General features: G+C 28.5%; 2 protein-coding genes across 3 annotated transcripts in view; one reads left to right on the top strand and one right to left on the bottom strand.

Moving 5' to 3' along the window:
- The window catches only part of LOC136089484 (uncharacterized), a 75,069-nt gene that overhangs the window by 35,049 nt on the left and 19,179 nt on the right, over window positions 1-20,841 (bottom strand). The gene's annotated exons all lie outside the window — the stretch shown is intronic.
- Window positions 15,741-16,937, top strand: LOC105844778 (muscarinic acetylcholine receptor M3). Its single transcript, XM_065815735.1, has one exon. The coding sequence runs from the start codon at window positions 15,741-15,743 to the stop codon at window positions 16,935-16,937; it is 1,197 nt and encodes a 398-aa protein (XP_065671807.1).

Here is a 20,841-nt window from a genome sequence, read left to right as displayed (position 1 = left end):
CAAACTCAATATTCTTTCGAGAAAAAAAATTAATTTTGCGAAAATTATTGAAACTTTTAATTACCAGTTAACAAATCTAGTATTATTGTGTTCTTTTTACTTTTCTTGAGTGTATCTGAAGTTTATAAGTATTTTCAGAGATAGGGTATTCTACCTTTTTGAAAACTAGTGGAGACAGCACAAACCCTAGAAATGATTAAAAATTTAAGCATCCGAGTTATCCGAGTATACTAAAAAATATAACGCCACTTACTCCGACTTACGCAAGTGCAAAAAAAAAAGAAAGTATTTATTAAGATTAATATTATTTGTGTGGAACAACTATTTATTCAAGAAATTTATTTACATCTTCTTGTTTTTTATTATTTTAGAAAGTGACCGCCACTTTAGGTTTGTAGAGGTTACTGATCTTGATGATGCAGAGGAAGGATCCAGAGGGAGCTTTATTAACAACATCATATTAATAATGTTATTACTAGTAGTAGTAGTAGTAGTAGTAGTAGTAGTAGTAGTAGTAGTAGTAGTAGTAGTAGTAGTAGTAGTAGTAGATGCTGTAGCCGCCCGAAGACGACGAGTGTGTGCATTAATAACACACTTAGACAGCCGTGTCAGTATTAATTTTATTTAAAAGGAGCCAATTGTCTAATTGTGCTTTAAAACTGTTTACTGATTTTGCATTAACTACATCTTTAGGTAGTTTATTCCATGGTTTTCTCATTCTGTTAGTAAAGAATGAGTGTCTTAAGTTGCACTTTGTTTTTTCGCGTTCAAACCTGACGCCGTTTCCTCTAGATATTTGAAAATCATTAGGCTTGAAACCGTTTAAAAAGTCCACATTTTCAATCTTACTTAATAACTTATAAGTCTGGATCAAATCTCCACGAAGTCTGCGTTCACACAATGGGCAGAGGCCAAGAATCTCCAGTCTTTCCTCGTATTTCATTTTTGCCAGAGTTGGATTGAGTCTCGTAGCCCTGTGTTGAACTTTCTCGAGCAGTTCTATTTCTCCTTTAAGCTGAGGGGACCACACTGGAACCGCGAATTTAATTATTGGGCGAACAAACGTCACGTATAAGACTTTAAGAGTCTGCACATCCAGTTTCACAAATGTGTTTTTAATCATTCCCAGCATTTTATTTGCCTTCGAGCTGCAAGATATAATTTGCTGTCTCCATTTCATGTTTGCTGAGAATGATACGCCTAGATCTTTTTGAATAGTAGTTTGTCCTAGGACAACATTATCCATAAAATAATCGTGTTTTGGATTGTTACTTCCATAATGTATTATTTCGCATTTTTCTTTATTGAATTTCACTAACCATTCTTTAGACCAGTCCCAAGCACTGTTTATATCTCGTTGAAGACTGTTTATTTTCTCTATTGAGTTCACATCGATCATTATTTTGGTGTCATCTGCATAGAGCTTGGTTACATTTTGTATTCTATCCGGCAGGTCATTTATGAACAAAACAAACAATATCAGGCCAATTACCGATCCCTGCGGAACTCCGCTGTAGATATCGCGCCAGCTCGAAACAGTATCACCGTTGACTACGCGTTGCTTTCTATCTTTTAAAAATTCCTCTAACCACTTTAGCAGCTTTCCTGTAATTCCATACGCTTTTAATTTTAAAACAAGTCTTTTGTGTGGCACTGTGTCGAAAGCTTTCGCAAAGTCTAAATAAACCACATCTACCGGACGATTCAGTGCGATATTTTCTGTTAAATAATCCACAGTTTCCATGAGATTTGTCGTGCATGATCTAGATTTAACAAATCCATGTTGACACTTCGATAAAAATTTATTGTTCGTAAAATGTGCCAAAAGTGAGTCTTTTATTATGCTTTCCAGAATTTTACACGGCACAGAAGTCAGTGATACTGGTCGATAATTATTCGCTTCTAGCTTACTGCCTTTGTTCTTAAAGATTGGGGTAATGTTCGCAAATTTCCATTGCTTAGGTAGTTCGCTCTTATCAATCGAAGACATAAATATCAATGTGATTGGCATTGCTAGTCCTTCAGCGCAATTTTTTAAAATGATAGTACTCAATTGATCAACTCCACATGATTTCTCAATGAATAATTTGCTTAATCTTGTTTCTACGTCACTGTAATTAATTGCACTCTCGTCAAAATCTAAATATTTACCCCCACATCTCGATCCGAATTCTGGTAATACTTGGTCGCCCTCTCTAGTGAAAGAGTTTTGAAAATTTTCGTTTAAAATGTCAACAATCTTACTAGTCGTATTTGTAACATTTCCTTCGACGTTTTTTATCGCTTTAATTGAGCTCTTTACATTTTGTTGATCGTTCACATATTTAAATAGTATCTTCTTGTTTCTAATCGATTTGTAGACCAGTTCGCGTTCGTATTTTTTTCTGGCTTTTCTCGTTTCAATTTTAACTGTTTTACACAATGCTTTGTATTCGTTTACCATATTTTTGTTTTTCCAATTTGTGCAACAGTTTAAATGTCTCATTCGTCTTTTGTTCTTCACAAGTTCTTTTAGTTCATTGTCAATCCAAAAAATTCTTTTAAGAGTCCTGTTTTTCGAGCTGTGACACGGTATATATTTTTGACAAGCTTCGTTAACATAAAAAATGAGCGTGTCGTACATCTCCTGGACATTAATTGCATTAAAAATGTTTACCCAGTCTGTATTTGTAAAAAATTTGTTCATTCATGCGAAGTCAGCTTTTTTTAAAATATATTTCCGATTGCTAGCTACAGTTTTTGTCTCATGGTGATTGAGTGCATATTTAAAGCAAATTACAAGATGTCCTTTGCTTATATTCCCTAATACCGCATTTGTCTCAACTTGAAATAATCTTTGTTCGTTTACTGTGAACAGTAAGTCCAGTGTATTCTCGTACGTTGATTCGTTTAGTTGAAAAGTAGGTATCGCGACGTGCTGAATTAGAAATTCGTCGTTTATTATTTCCGAGAAATGATATTCTATCGAGTGTTCACTGGAATTTATTGCATGAACTGCTCCATCTGACCATTCAATTTTCGGAAAATTAAAGTCACCCATTATTAAAAGATCTTTAAAACCCCGTTTGTCTACATATTCTCTTGCAGTTCTGAAAACATTTCTGAACAGTTCCATATCTACCACATCGTTTGGTCGGTATATGCATCCTACCAAATATTTGTCGTTCCCGAAAACTAGTACAGTCCAGATTTGTTCTAAGTCAGTCGTCAATAGCCATTTTTCATTTACTTCATAAGACGTTATTTCGCTATTCACGTAAATACAAACTCCTCCGCCCACGCGGCCATCTTTTCTGTCGCTACGATATAAGCAAAAATTTTCCACACACGTAATTGAAGTTTCACTAAACCATGTTTCCGTTACTCCGATTATGTTTGGTTCATTCAGGTGACACAATACTTTAAATTCCTCAAACTTGTTGTTTAGTGAAGTGGCATTCAAATATATACAGGATAAATACGATAAATTTTCGCTTTTTTTCGCTTTCATTTTTTTTTCTCTATAGTTGTTTTTAAATCGCACAATCTCGTTTCCACGAATCGCATATCGAAAGGGCGAGTTGGCGTCAAGCTTCGAGTTTAAGTCGTTTCGTTTCTTCCTCAACTCAAAGTCCTGTAGTCTCTCGGCCTCTGTCAAGTCTGGGCATATATAGACTTCTTTAAAATCTTGCTTTTCTCTTAGCTTTTTTGACGCGAGTAAGAGAGGATTTCTTTCGCCTTCGGATAACTCGAGTAGAATCGGGCCTGGTTTGGCAGCGTTTTTTGATTTGAATCTCCTTAAATGTATCGGTTTAACATTTTCTTTTCCTATTGTTTTTAGTAAGTCCTCAATTGCTTTCTTGTCTTCTTCAATTTTATCTTTGCTCTCAGTTTTGCTCGACTCTTTAATTCCATATATAATGACGTTCTTTTCGCGTTTCTTTCGCTCCTCCTGCTCATTAATTGCTGCGTTAACCACAACTAGTTGTTCTTTCGGTTTTTTTGCGTTTCGCGACACCACATTAACCCAATCATTTCCAATGTTCACTGTTGAAGTCACAGCATTTGTTGTTTTGTCCTCCAGCGTTTTAACTCTTTTCTCTAATTCCACAATTTGATTATCTTTCACAACAATCGCTGTTTCAAGAACAGATATTCTCTTGATTAGCGCTTCTATTTCCGTCTTGGTTACTAATTATATTATAAAATTATTAGTTTTTTTTGAAGGTTGCAGAAAAATCTTTAAAAGGCAAACAAAATCTTATTAGAAAATATGGTTTAACAACGTTTATATCAATTACTGGGCGTTTTATACACTTATATGCTTCCTTAAAACTACTATGCATTTCATAGGTAAGGTTACATTATTTAATTTGTTAAGTAAAAATAATCAGAAACAATAACCGACCAGTAATAATTTCTAATAACCTAATAACTTAATAATCTAAAATTTCTGTAATAACCTAATAACCAGTTATCTCAAATAAGTGATAACCCTATCTTCTAATATAGTTGGCTGTTATAAAATGCATAAGATAGTAAAGTAATAAAATTTTTAGCAATCCTTAAATATACTTAGAATCTGAGTTAAAAAGAATGAGAGGGCAGTAAAGGTAAATAACAAATAAAAGTTAAGATGTGGAAGTCAGGTTGAGCCCGCCGCAAAATATTTGATGCAACCTAACTTTGCTTCCAAGACAATAACTGTAAACACTCCAAAAAAATTTTTTTTTTGCTTGGGTATAGGCTATTTGAGTACTTTTACTAAAAACATATATCAAAGTAAAGTGTGGGGATTACTAAAATGATAACTAAAAAGACTACGTATGCTTGAAACTTAAAACGAAAATACAACGTAACGCAATCATAAAAATTAGCAAATATAAAAACTGGTTTCAATTTTAGAAATAAATGTACAGTGGAAGTTTAAAATTCAAGTATACCAAATATCAGTAAAATTAATTTCTTACTGAAGTTTGTCCAAAAAATAATAATAGTAATAATAACAAGTGAATATACATAAGGTTTACCTCGTTCACTAGTAGGTAAAAAGCACTTCAAAAAGTTTAATAACTTTTTGAAGTGCTTTTTTGTTTATATAACCGTAAATATATCAAAATCTGTATTTCTTGAAAGAAATACAGATTTTGATATATTTACGGTTATATAAACATATTACAAAATCAAACAATATCATATAAAGTACAGCTATTTGAGACAGTAGCATATACTGCGGTGGAAAGAGGTTTTGACTGCATTTTCATGAAAAAGTATATCCGATATATTATTTAAGAGTAACTGCAACGTGCGACGGGCGCAGGGTCACATTTACGGATTATCTGCAGATATTTCTGAAGTTCAAATATTATTTTACTAAAAACAGTCTTCTAGATAATTGTTAATTATAAAAAACCTTTAAAAGGTTTGGAAAGACATTTTACAACGGCGTCTTTTCATTTTATTTTTTGCGTTTTTTGTGTAATTAAAGGCAAACGGATTTTTAAAACAACTGTTTTTTACACATCTTTATTTTATCCCTAGAGACCCCAATATTAATAGACCATTGATTAAAAATATTATTTTAAGCTGTCATTTTATAGCTTTTTTCCGGTTCGCGCAAGATTTTCATTAGATTTTTTACAATTTTTTTTTTTGACAATATTAGGCTTTTGCGCCTTATTTAATTAAACAAATAGATAAAAAATTTACACTTAAAAAAGAGTTTCATATATTTGAAAAAAAAATTTTAACACTTCGGCAAACACGAACAATTAAAACAATAACTATAAGGCTATCTTTAAATCTTTATTATTATCTACTTACTTTAATATATGGAAATATTCACAAAATCAGAACAAGGAGGCTAGAACTTTTTATAATATAAATTTCACTTTATTAAACAAGTTATAGAAACTCAATTAAATTTTTTTTTTGAATTGTATTTGCTTTAAAACAATGTCAGTGAATCTGTTTTATTTTTAATATTTTATAATTAATATTTGACATTCATTCAATAGTAGCTATCGAATTAGTAAATATTTTTTTATAATTATTTTTTTTTTCCGAAATATACGATTTTGTAATTTCATTAAAAATTAAAGTTGTTTAAAAAAAACTCATATCTTTCTTATCGCTACAAATGGTGTTTATCGAAATGTGTCCACCCAGCTTATTTATTATCTCTTAGTCACCATACTAACTGCGGTAAACTATTTTTAAATATGAAACTATTTAAAAAAAATATGTTTACGTGTGGTTGCTCCCAGTACAAATACAGTAAAATAATCGTCCACAGCTTCAATTATATTTTTTATCTTTCTATTAAACGATATTTTTAGTTGAGATAAAATGAGAGTGAAAAAAAATTTTTTACGAAAAAGATAATGGATTCTGTATATAAAATTAAATTTGATGGGAAGGAGTTTAACAAAGATGGATAAACTTCTTAGAAAGAAATAACTTTTTTTAAATTTTTTTTCGAACTTTTTTTAAATTGTTTTCGGATAATTAACTTTAAAACTGAGCTTTGGAAGCTTTAAACTTTAAGTTTGCTAATTCTAGCAATATTTTCAAGTATACTTGTAATTTATTTACAGCAAATCTACATTTAAAATATAACCCATCGAAATTTTGTGTTAAAAAACAACCGCAGGATGATGCTTTGTTAGTATGTAGACGTTTTCCCTCGTGCTATTTACCAAAAAGGTAACTCCCCACATGCCGCAACTATTATTCCATCATCATTTCCACGACTACTATTTCTCCGAACAAACAGTCCTCAATCAAAAATTTCCCAGGCTATTATTTTCGTTTTTGCATTTATACTTTTCTGTTGTTGTTTTTTTTATTTTAGGTGTATATATTGTATATAACTAAAATATAAATAAATATTTTTCAATATATATATATATATATATATATATATATATATATATATATATATATATATATATATATATATATATATATATATATATATATATCAGAGCTTTAATTAAACTGATTATTATTAAACATTGTAAATTGAATTGAGAAATTCGAAATAATATTTTACAATGGGGATATCCTTCTAAACAAAAATAACAATATAGTCTAAATGCACAACCAATCAATTAACCAGTTTGATATATTGATTGATTGGTTATCTCCTCTAACTACTCAATACCAATGACTAATTTTTTATTTCGTCCTCAGTTTTCTTAAAGACTTTAGAACTCATAATATTCTAGTTTGTAATTTTTAAACAATGTTTTTTTTTTAAGTACTTAATGTCTAATGATTGTTAACAGGCATAAAACTTTAGGCTTGCATTTACCAATATCAACCAAACATAAAGTTTTTGAACTTTATGTTTGGTTGATATTGGTAAATGCAAAAAGATTTGGAAACTTTTTCAACATCGGGCTAACCCCTGGAATTCAGAGGAAAGATACATTATTTTTATATGACGCAGATAGACATCGAGTTTCATTATTCTATTTATTTAATTGTGTAATTCATCTTTAGCGATTTTTAAAATGTTATTCAGACAATGGTCTAAATCACAATAATGGAGGCTACGTCAAAACGTTTATTGCGTCAAATGTAACTGCTGCACCGATTTTTTTTTTTTTGTATTGTAAAAAACATTTATTAATACGGAGTCAAATCCTTAAAAGAAGTTATTTATTTAACTATATGCAAATTCTTTGAAGATGTCATTAAAAAAACTCTAAAAATGTATACCTCAGTAGGAGTTTCTTTTATAGATTATTTCTTTCGCGAAATAATCAAAACTTTGGTATTTCAAAAGACGTTGACAAATAACTTTCATTTTTCAAATACAACTAACGCAAAACTCACACGCTGTAATATTTTCTATGTCTCCATTAATTGTTATCTTCGTGACAATACTATTATACTCATTTGTTTCTACTTCTTATGTAAAGTAACTTATTCTCTGGAAATAGTCTTGGCAAGTTTTCAATTGTTGTTCTCGTAGCAAACTTTTTTTTTAAGCCTTATTTGAGCTATCACACATAAATTGGGCCAACGCACATGAAACCATTGTGAACGTTGGTCATTTTTTCTGATGCAAATCCAACGTTGATTCAATGTCAAATGTTTAGCAATGATATAAATGAAAAGATTAATACCGACGCATTAAAAACAGCATGCACAGTAATGTTGATCCAACGTAAGTAAAAACATGGCTAAGTTGATTGTTTTTACGATCTAAACCCAATGTTGATTCAATGTGTGTAACGTTGACTCAATCTATATGGATCAATGTTGATCTAGCGTAAATAACCCTACTTTGGTTCAATGTATATAGATCAATGTTGAAACAATGTATACGACCCAACGTTGGAAATGCAAAGGTATATAACCTAAAATAAAAAGTTCTGTGAGCTTTCAAATATTAAACCCAGGGCCGCCCAAAGCATTTTTTGGTCTTTGAGATAATAAACTTCTAGACATGGAGCAAACTCCAAACATTTATATGTTTATACTTATGTCAAATAAGGATGCTTTGCAAAAAATTGCGATGATTGGAGTTTGAGAACAAAAAAGCCCCTAAAATTTAGCCCCACCTGCTTCAAACGTGAGAGCAACAAGTTGATGAAATATTTTTTGTATTATTTTTAACTAACTATATATTCGTTGATAAATTTTAAATTTCATGATAAAATATTTTAGCGTTTAAAAATTATGTACATATAAAGTTTAAACCCCCCTCAATTTGAGGGAGTTGCAAGTTTTATATTGTCATAATTTTTGAACTCTGAGAGATAATACTATGAAACTTAAAATTTATCGATGAATATAAGTCTAGTTGAAAATAATACAAAAAATATTTTATTAACTTGTTGCTTCACGTTTGGGGCAAGTGGGGCTAAATTTTGGAGACTTTTTTGTTCCCAAGCTCCAATCATTGCAATTTTTTGCAAAGCATTCTTATTTGACATAAGTATAAACATATAAATGTTTAGAGTATGCTCCAGGTCTGGAAGTTAGCTATCTCAAAGACCTAAAAATGCTTTGGGCGCCCCAGATTAAACCACATGCAAAACAAACATAATTAATGTCTATAGATAAATAAATACCAGATATAACTATTGTAATTTATCCATCAAATTATCAGAGTTTATAAAATACAAATTGATTTTGAGAAAACAAAAAAAAAACTGTTATACTTATAGTTGCGCATCGACAGAAATCAATATTTTTTATTTAGCTGGTCTAATATTTAAATAGATAATAGATTTCGGTATATAGAATGTGGAAATAAAATTAATTCAAAGCTTTTACTTTTCTGACTTAACGCGTTTTACAAATGGGCTCCTAATATACAAGATAAAATCTCCTTGGCTCACCATTATACGATTTGCCACAAGACCACTCTAAAAAATACACAACGCCTATATCTAAGTCAGTCAATGAGCTTACACTCCACTGCGTGTCTAGTTAAAAATATTCTTGAAATATCTTTTTGAGAAATACGTATTTATCATAACTACATATGTAGCTATTATAAATTAAGTTTTAATTCATCTTAAAATTTTTTAGTATTATATTTTATACTGTTGATAATTATACTATTTTTGAAATGTATTTAAACGATATAAAATGAAAATATATAAAGCACTATATTTAAAAGATATATAACTATACATATAGCTATATGATTTACGATATAAAACTATATGATTTCACTTCAATATTATTGTTGCACTCCATAAAAGAGGTTTATAAGTGTGATACTGTAGACAATTTTTAACTGTTGTCAAAATAGAACAAACCCGTAGGTACAGAACCCTAAAGCTTGTGTATATCATTGTGTATACCAGACCTGACATCAAACCTAAGACCACTTAATTCTTAAATAAGCAAACTCCACTCAATAAGCAATATTTAGTTATTTTTTATTAAGGTTTAATCCAACAATACCTGATGATCTTATCACAGAACACTGTAAAAGAGCATTTAACAAAACGAGCAGTTGGTTAGCTAAATCAATGTTCATGTTGTTAGAGTTTTTTCCAACTAATTTGTATACAAAGTATATATATATATAAGTTTTAAAAGATTTTTGATGACGATAATACAAAGATGGTCAGAATGTTATTTGGGGTTATATGTTAACTTATTTCAATAGAAGTGGAAGATTTAATTTACTGTTTATAGTTAAGAAAAGTCAGAAATTCTAAAAGTGTCTTTAGTAAAGTCAGTAAAAACAAACCATATTGAGAGCAATTCTAGGATAGGAAATACTTTTGTAAAAAAACGGAGCGAAGTTGTCAGTAATATTTCAAAACATCCAAACCAGACAAAACGACTTTTGAAAGTACAAACCCTGCTACCTAATACAGCAAAAAAACATTGTCAAAGAATGACACTGAGATATATATATTTTTTCACATATGGGAACATGGGGCAAGATGACGAACGTTTTGAAAAGCACTTATACCTTAGTCAATAAGTGTTCCAAGAAGTAAAACTTTATCAAGAAGTGATTAAAAATTATCATGCGCTACTGATGTATCAAAAAAATCCTTATAAAAATTGAAAATAGTCTGGAAAAAACTCATTAACCGATGTTACCCCAAATCGTCATCTTGCCCCGTATGCGGGACAATATGACGATTTTAAGATAAGTTAATTCCATGATACCATTACTGTCTTAAATATCACGGTATCATAAATTCTAGTTTATAAAATAAGTAATATAAATAGTGGTGTTATTTAAAAAAAAATTAAGTTATATTTATATAGGGCTATGCAAAAAAATCTGCTAATCAGTTCATAGCAAATTCTAAAACAACAAAATAAAACAAATGTCAAACAAAATATTTTAATGCACATTAAAACAATGTAATAATTGCTAAGCTACACAAGCATACAGTACAAGTAAATTTGCGTTCAACATATTGCCCACAAGTTAAATGACACCAGTGTTCACAGGATTTACACATATCCCAGTCATCATCAAGCAATAGATTATTAGGATCACCATAGATAATTTCACAATACCAATATGAAATTTCTTCAGTTTTGTCAACTATTTTTGAAATTTGAATTTTAGATTTTTTTTTTCGCTCTTTTTTTGGCTTTGTCATTTTTCTTCCAATCGTTAGTTACAGCTGTTTTTTTGAACTGGCTCTTCTTTTCTCTAACAGCTTTCTTTATTTTTTGATTCATCAATTTTTCTTTTTTTTCGAGTGCAGCTAGTTGAAGTGCAGCTTTAAAAGGGGGAACTTGTTGCCACTTCTGCTCGCTTAAATTTTCGTTTACGGCAAGCACTATTTGTAACCCTACAAGCAATAGGATAAAGTCGAATGTTCTCAGGTGATACAGTTTTTGGCACATCGTTTAACTCTATTTGGGTTCTATCAACATTTGCATCTGCATTCGACTGAATGCATTTTGGTTCAGTGTTAACAGTTGACAATGATAAAGAGCTGTTGTTGTTAAATGATATGGTCAATGCTGATGTAACTGCATTAAGTTTCACCTTTGATGTTGACTGTTGCTGGCGATTTTCAACTACTGGAACAAAACATTACAGAAAAAATTATATAACATATGTCATAAAAATCATCATAAAATTATTTAGGTTAATTTTATGTTATTTCATATTCTATTATTTAGCATAACTGTCCAATATCAAAGATAAGCTGAAGTTATTAGCTTATTTAAATTATAAATTGTCAGATAAAGATTTGAAGATAAAAAAAAAACAAAGACAAACATTTTTTAACTTTTAGTTTTCAGAAACAAATAATAAACTGAACTGTCTAAATAATATAAAGTTTACATACTTATTCCTGATTGATTATTTGATTTAATCTGATTTTTGGTATTGGGCTATCACTGGTCAATGATGTTGCAAAGTCAGTTAAAGAAAAGATCTGCGGATTGAAGGGCTAGATTCCAGTTTCTTCAAATCTTTTTCTTGCAATGCCAGTTGTTGCTGATCAGTCATATGCATGTCTTACAAGTGCAGGAATCTGTGCTTCAGGTGGTCTACTTGGGTTATTTACCATCCAGTTATCACAAGCTTGACTGTAGTAAGTTTTGAATGGTGAAAAGATGGTAACATCCAGAGGTTGCATCATATGGGTGGCATGTGGTGGCAATGTTAGCATTACTATTGAATATTTTCTGCTGTATTCAATGGCTGAAAAACTTATGTGTGAGTTATGGTTATCCACAATTAACGGAACAGGATCAGCAATAGTTGGTTTTGCGTGATAAGCATAGTGCTTTAAATAATCTACAAAAATTTCCTGCGTCATCCAAACAGAGTTATGGGTAAATTTAAATAACTTTAAAGTAACTTTAATTATTATTCTAAGTTATTTTATAATAGTTGTGTTTATTGTTATAAGTTAAACACAACTAGGCAACAAGATTTAAGTTAAACAAAACAAGAGGCAGTGTTCATACAGTTTATAGTAAAACATGTACTTCGGAAAAACGACAAACGAGTCATCTTACCCCGTTCATCTTACCCATAGACTACACAATATTCAAAGGTGATTCAGAACTATACATAAAAAAGTTATCGTAGCTTAATACTACTCGTTTGGCTTCCAAATTAAACAAACTAAACGAAAAATTCTCGCTTACCTTTAGCTGGTGATGTAATGATGAAAAAAAATCAAATGCAAGAGAATTTTTTTTTTTTTCCTAATATCGGAAAAACCTTATTTAATACTTATCTTTCATCCCGAAAATAATATTTATAAAGAAAACATAAATAAATCTAGTAGATATAATCTATATCGCTCTCAGCTACAGTCAGCTTTCATATTTAGTTGAATTTTGAAGATAATGGTAGGTCATCATCTTGCCCCATTCGTCATCTTACCCCACCCTCCCCATCCCTCCCATCCTACGTTAATATAGGAATATTTTTCCAAATACTTGTGCGTTGTCAGTCGATTTATTTATTATCAATTTTTGTTACATTTTTACTTATATTTTTTCTCTCACGATTGTTCTCTTTACCAATAAAAATAGCAAAACTCTATTAACTAGATTTTTATGTTTTAGTTTTCAGGAATTTTAAGTTGCGCAAAAACTTAAAATTTTAATAATGCATTACATGTCTACTTTTTTACTTTAAATTTTTTAAACCACTTTTTGCAGAAGTTGAGGAGGTCCTAAACTTTATACGCTCGTATAATTTGATCCCCAAGATATATTTTGATAAATTTTAAAATTTATCTATAGATTATGATCTTAATTAAGGTAAGCAAATTTTTATTTAAAAAATAAACTTTCTTTAACAAACGGGTTACTGGTTGGGTTCTAGGAAAAAATCCTCCTGGAAATAATTCCCTCAAAAAAATACCCCCGGAGAAAAAATCCCGTAAGGAATAAGTTACCCACAAAAATATTATTTTTAAATACTTTTTAAAGTTGATAGATGATTTTTAACTTTTTTAAAGTTGATAGAAAATTAAAACAAATGATAAAAATTCGGCATTTCTTGCCTATTCTACCTATTTGTCAGTTGATGTATTTACACTCTTTGTATGTTCTACCAACTTGTCAGTCAATAAATATACACTCCTTGCATGTTTGACCTATTTGCCAGTCAATTGATGAAAAATGGAGGATTAAGCTTTTGCTTGTAAAATAATATTTATGTATAAAATATTTATATTATAAACAACAATTATATTGATATATCGGTTATTTTATGCGCTATTTAAAATAATCTCAATTTTTAATGATTTCAATAATTTATTGAGACTATTATCAATTTTGTCTAAAAATTTGATTAAATTGGTAAAACCTTTTAGAGCTTCAATAAAATAATAAAAATAAATGATTATAGAAAATATTAAACAAAAATGTGTTGTTTTAAAATGAGCCTGCAATGAGCGAGATTTTAATTTGTAAATGGAGGAAAATCTGTTTCTGTTATGTTGATAGAAACAGAATAATTTTATTTTTGAAGAAAATAGTTTATTGATTCTACTGATAAGAGAATTTGTAGACCTTGGATTCATTTAAACAGAAATATTCATTCAGCTGGAACTTTTTGAAGCTACAAGACAAAGATAACATTTAACAGAAAATAAAAAAAACAATTTAACTTTTGACTGCATTCTGTTCAAAAAGTATTTTTCACACAAAATACCCTCGAACATAAAGTATCTGAAAAAATTTCATTTAAAAAAAAGTTTATTTTGCAGAGAATGCAACCAAAAAGTAGACCCTGGTTTTTGAGTGACCCTGGTATTTGTCACCCTTAAAGCAAAAAAGTTGTAAACTCCGTTGGTACGGAATATTACATGGGAATTTTTGAGCCTCTTTCAAAGTTCAATTTATTTCTAGCCAAACACATCAAATCACGGGCAAAAAGTTTGTCAATGGACGGACACATCATATTTGTTAGAGACATTATCGTCTATCTTACAAGAAATTTTATAAACGTATTATTTTGGTTTGCGTATAGAGACATGCCAGAGACAATTAAATAAGTTTGCAATGTCTCTTTATAATGGCTTTTTTTACTCTGTTAAAAATTATCTTCAAAGCGGTTTAAATTACCATCATGCACAAAAAGAATTTTATACGTATATAATACGTATTGTCTCGTGATTATCAATTAAATAATACTTATTTTTAATTACACTTGTCTTATGAAGAAGAAAAAATTTTAAAAATCAAATCTCGTAAAAAAAAGTTTGAAATAAATTACGTATAAATTAAATTAATTATTTTATATTAAAAGAGATGTACATGACACTAAGCTTATCGGAAAATTAAAAAAAATTATTTTTGAGTTTTAAAAAAACATTTAAAAAAAATGTGTAAATATTAAAGAAAAATATATTTTGAAATGATCTTTAGTTAATATACTTCAAACAACAAAATCTTGTTCGTTAATCTTACAATGTATGACTCTAACTAGGCATTACTTTATTAACTATGTAGTTGTTATTAATAATACCTATTTAACTATAAAATAGTCATATAAGAATTTATATTTTTAATAAACTTAACATTGAATAGTAACTAATTCATAAGAATGAAAAAATTACGCATGCAGACAGAAATATACGCAGGTTGCTTTATTAACAAACTTTTTATATGTATAAACTTATTTTTAATTTTAAAAAAGACTAAATGACGCTCAAGATATAAGTTTTAGATTAACAATATAATATGTTTATGGAAAAATTATTCAAAGCACTAGTAGCACTGTATTTCTAATATGTGTGTTTACATTATTATTTACTTTGCATTATGTTTTATTTGATACAATTTTCTAATGTAGGAACCATCTATATATTTAACAAAATGTATTCAGAGAGCTGAATGTAAAAATATTCTAGTAAGCCACAGTGTTGTTAGTTAAATGATACCTCTAAAATTGCAAGGTTTTTCTATGATTCAATTCAATGTTTCAAGATGATGAACTTGAGAAAAGTTATTGTTTTTGAAAATTTGAAGTATAAAATTTTCATGTGCAACAATTATTTAATAAAATTTCAAAAACAGAAATATAATTGTAATATAAAGTGTTTTTTTTTGAACATTTTTATTTATTGTCGTTTGAAAAAATATTATTTACATTGATATAATTTTTAACTTAAAAAATATTTAAAAAGTATTAATAATATTTTAGCATATGAAATTACAATAAAATCGACAAGCAGAGAATGATATGGCAATTAATTTTAAAAAGTATTTTTTACTCGTTTATCTTGGTGTTTGGACTAATTGGCAACATTTTTGTCATATTTTTCTTTTCTTTTAAAATGAAGAACGCGCCTAATTTTCGTTGGTTAGTTGTACATCTTGCCATTGCTGATGCTATATATGCTGTTGTCACGCCAATGCAATTTCTATACTTGCTTCATAATAACAACGAGTGGCGACTTGGTACCGGATTGTGTAAAACAATCACATTTATTGGTCCATTGACTGTTAACGTAAGCGCTTTGATTCTTTGCCTAATGGGATATGAAAGATACAGAGCAATATGTCGGCCGTTTTCTCGAAGATTTTCTTTAACTGTAATAAACTTAATTGTTTTTGTTATATGGGTAGTTTGTATTGCGTTAAAAATTGATATATTACTGCATTATCACGTCGTAAACAGTCGCTGTACTTTAGCATCGACTTCAAAAATACCTTATTTAATAAATTCGCTTGTATCTTTATTAGCAGATAGCTTGATACCAATTGTTTTGCTTACATATTATCTAATTCGAGTTAATATAACACTTCGATTAAGAGCGAGGTATTTAAATAATATGAATTCCACTAAACTGTGTAGAAAATTTGAAAATGATTCCAATATAATATCTGATAGACGCATCGAACTAAATATAGAAGAATCCGGTAAAGTTAAACAATCGCGCTTTTCACTTGGTTATGAAACGGATACAAATTTTAATACTAGGTTTAAATTAAAAAGAGCGTCAATGGCATGTAAAGATCGATCAAACTCAGATGGATTGACATGCAATAACTATCCCTGGACGCCCGTAAACAAATGTAATTTATCTCAAATTGAAATTTTCGGATCTCTATCAAGTACCGGGCGCAAGCAGGGCAGCATTTTTACTTTAATTTCGGCAATAAGCCGGAAACGCACTTCACTTCACGAACTTGCTAAAATACGTATAAAAAACTCGAGAGATCGTTCAATCGTAAAGGTTTTCTTGTTGACCGTAATAATTTTTTTTGTGTCAAGCATACCGTATAATGTATTTTATTTTGTTGTAATATTATTGTATACAACATATTTTACTAATGTAGATATAGAAAAGTACAGTAGCAGTTTGGAAAGTGCAAATAGTTGGTTGGGTTTATTAGTACTTTCAGGATGCATAATGAATGTTTTTATTTATAGCGGAAAATTTCCCGAATTTCGTCAACAAATGAACATTATGTTAAACTTAAATCATTTCAACAAAGCTTCGTTTGTAAACGATTCGCGTAACGTATAAAACATTTATTATAAATTTATTTGCTTTTATATATATATATATATATATATATATATATATATATATATATATATATATATATATATATATATATATATATATATATATATATATTCATGTAAATATGTTAATTTAAAATGTTAAAATATATATATATAAACGAATTATTTACAAAATAATACATTGTTTTTCTCACTAAAAAATGTATACAGAACCGTTATCAAGATATTTTTTTATGAAAAGTAGGTGGGAAGAGGGTAATCGTTTCTGATTATTATAAACTTAAAAAACAGGAGCTTTTATATTTAAAGATATGCACAGTTTGACGCTTGAGTGCAAAAAATAATTTCGCCTACGCTAAACGCAGTGTTATAATACTACAAAGTATGCATATAGAAGTAAAAAAAAATTTTTGTTTTGCGTCTTTCAGCTGATTAAATAACATTACTAAGCTAAAAAAAAAAATTAATTTTTAACTAAATTATATTAACTATAAATGACTAATTTAAAAATAATGAATAAATACTAATATTTATAACCTAAATTAAAATAAAACAAAATACCGTTAGTATTCAAGGGAAACGCATCAAGTCAAAAAATATCATTTTGAACAAATAAGTTTTTGTGTAATAGTTAAAATAATAAGCTTTTGTGTAATAGTTGAAATAAAAAGTCTTTATAACTCATTAATAACCGATTTATTAAATTTGTGTTGAATATCAAGCGATAGAGAATTTAAAATACTAAATAGCGGTATAAATAACTCCATACTGCCAAAAAGGACGTTGTGCATTTTCCCTACATACCAACGATACGAACTATTAAACTTACGAAATTGCAATAAAACTTTTAAATTAAAATTTTTTTGTAACATACTGTTTTTTTTTGTTTGTTTTTTTGTATATCTTTTGTTTTTTTAAAACTATGCAAGTCTTCCTTCTGCATAACTTTAATAAAAATAATTATTTTACACAGAGTACGCTTGACAAATAAAATATTATTATTTTGATTTAGTAATGTAAAGTTATCGGAGCTTAAAAACGGAGGTTTTTTCGTGCAATTTTTTTATTTATATATTTGCGGTGTTTTTGATTTTGTAAACAAAACACAAAAAATTACATGCCAAACTTTATAAAGATGCTAAAAGGATTGACAAAAGATTCTTAAAAATTACTTCGTTGAATGGTTAGTGAGGTTAAGTTAGCTCAATGTGTTAATGGATTTAAAGCAACTAAAAACACAACGCAGAAAAATGAAGATGAATTTGCGGAAACAAGTTTTACGTTTTATAATTAAAGTTAAAGTCATCAAAATTGATTTGCATATCAAGTTATGAATTTAGCTCAAGTAGTTTAAATCATCGGATATCCGTTTAAAAAGAAAGAGCAGATCTTTTAGTTCTCAATACCCATATTATATCTTAAACAAACATTATATACTTTTATTGAGAATTATGGAAAATAAATATTTAACTATTTTTTTCAATCCAGAATAAGAAAATGTACGAAGTCTTTCTTCAATTAAACAATAATAAGTTTTCAGATCCGAGATGAGAACTTCACCAAGTGTTTTTGTTCAAAAAAAAGCACACCTTTCAATCGTCTCCTTTTAAAATATGAATGGTTACGCAGCAACAATAAATTAGTTTTTTAACTTGTTTCAATCAATTTCACACCCCCACTTCAAGATAAACCGATAAGTAAATGTTTGAGTAAATGGAGCTGGTTTTTGCAAATATATTATGACCTTGAATTAAAATATTTAAAAATCATTTTAATAAGATATTCTATCATTTATTATTTATTTTGCAACATTTAAAATTATATACTAAAGTCTATACGATTTAGAAAGTTTAAAAAAAAAACAGTCAAAAACATCAGCTAAAATCACAAAAGGATTTTGAATTTTTGTTAATCAATTCCGAATTCCGTGTCGCATAGTTACATCTACAAAAATTTGAACATACTAATATGATCTGGAAAACAAAAACATTTACAAAAAACATGGATATAATTTTCGATTGCCCCACTAAACAATAAACCGTTTTCAACCGTTTACGGTTTTTTTTATTTTTGACTGATTTATAAAGTTTTTATTTTGGACCGATTTTATTTTAAATTGATTTTTAAAAATTTCGTTCAACCGATATCAGATAATATCATATTCAACCAGTTATAAGTATTTTCATTTCAAATGGTTAGTCTTTTAAATGTTTTTATAAGTATTTTGTTCCATACGCACAACGGAGAGTTTATACATTCACTAATACAGCTGCAGGCGCAGCATAGTGTGCATAAATTGTCGGAAGGTAATCCAAAATTAAATAACTTAAAGCAAAGCGCACATAATTTTTTAGAGAGTCAGTACTTTTATAGAACGCAAATTTTTAATAGGATCGCAAATTTTTAATGGTTGTCAAACGTTTCATAACCAAACTAATATATGATCGCTGTTGGGTGGTATGGTATGCTGCTGTTTTTTAACAGATGTTGTTTTACTTTAACAACGAACAAATGAGGAGCCCATCTGAAAAATTTTATTTGCGCAAAGTCCGAGTTAATTGATTTTTAGAAAACGGCGAAAAACTAAACTATTCATAGTTGCGCATCAACAGTAATTAACATTTTCTTTATTGCTTTTTAGGACAAAAAAAATTTCATATGATGTAATATTTAAATAGATAATAGATTTCAATATATAGAATGTGACAAATAAAACCAACTCAAAATTTTAATTTTTCTACTTGGTGCGTTTTGCAAATGGGTTCCTAAATTGCTCAAAGTATTTTTCGTACTTTTTATTCAACGCAAATATTTTCTTTAACTAAAGTTTAACAATTAAATCTAAGGAATATACTAATACATGTAATTGAATGTAAACTATAAATCACATTATAAAAATTAATACTCTATTTTTAAATCAAAACATGAAAAATTTCATTCACAACAAACAAAGCATCATCAAGTGATTTTCTATCCAACAAAACACAACACTGCAGTGGAAAAAGGTGTCCGTGTTTAAAAACAAAGGTGCTAGTGTATAAAGGTGTTAATAATATGAACATGAACACCTATATAGATGTTATTATAATAGGTGTTGAAGACAAATCAATAATATGTATACATACATACATATATATATATATATATATATATATATATATATATATATATATATATATATATATATAAATATATGTATATATATATATATATATATATATATATATATACATATATATATATATATATATATATATATATATATATATATATATATATATATATATATATATATATATATATATATATATATATATATATATATATATATATATATATATATATATAGTACTGTGAATATGTTTTACACCACTTGTATAATTAGACGTATTTACAATTTTTCCTATGTAATTTTTTTAAAGCGTACTTAAGTTTAATAATACATAAGAAAAGTTGAAAGAATATATTATTTTGAATAAATACACAAAATTGATAAGGAAACATGAGGGATTTGTTTGTTTATTTATTAAAACGATGTCTCATAACAACTACATTTAAAACAAGATATTCGAAGAATGCTGTTACAGAAATCAGAGAAACTGGCTCTCTTGAAGATAGAAAGAAAAGTGGTAGACCTCCTAAACTAACAAAAAATGACAAAAAATATTTAAAAACCCTATCTTTAAGAAATACAAAAAAAGCATCAACCGAGTTGGCAAAAGACATTAACACAGCAACTGGGGAAAATGTTAGCTCTTCTTTTATTCGACGCCACCTACTTAAACCGGGATTAAGAGAGTGTGTTGCAATTCAAAAACTATTATTACGGTGTGGCAATAAAGAAAAACGACTTAAATATGCAAAACAACACAAAGGTTAGGCCCAGGAAATGTTTAATCGGG

The sequence above is a fragment of the Hydra vulgaris genome, chromosome 13, assembly GCF_038396675.1.
Source record: "Hydra vulgaris chromosome 13, alternate assembly HydraT2T_AEP".
In the NCBI taxonomy this organism is placed as follows: Eukaryota; Metazoa; Cnidaria; class Hydrozoa; order Anthoathecata; family Hydridae; genus Hydra; species Hydra vulgaris.
The sequence above is the reverse complement of the archived record's forward strand: the minus strand, read 5'-3'. Positions and strand labels throughout refer to the sequence as shown.

Bases quoted from the DNA above. Each gene is read 5' to 3' on its own strand.
- LOC105844778 (XM_065815735.1), top strand. From the start codon at position 15,741: ATGAAGAACGCGCCTAATTTTCGTTGGTTAGTTGTACATCTTGCCATT.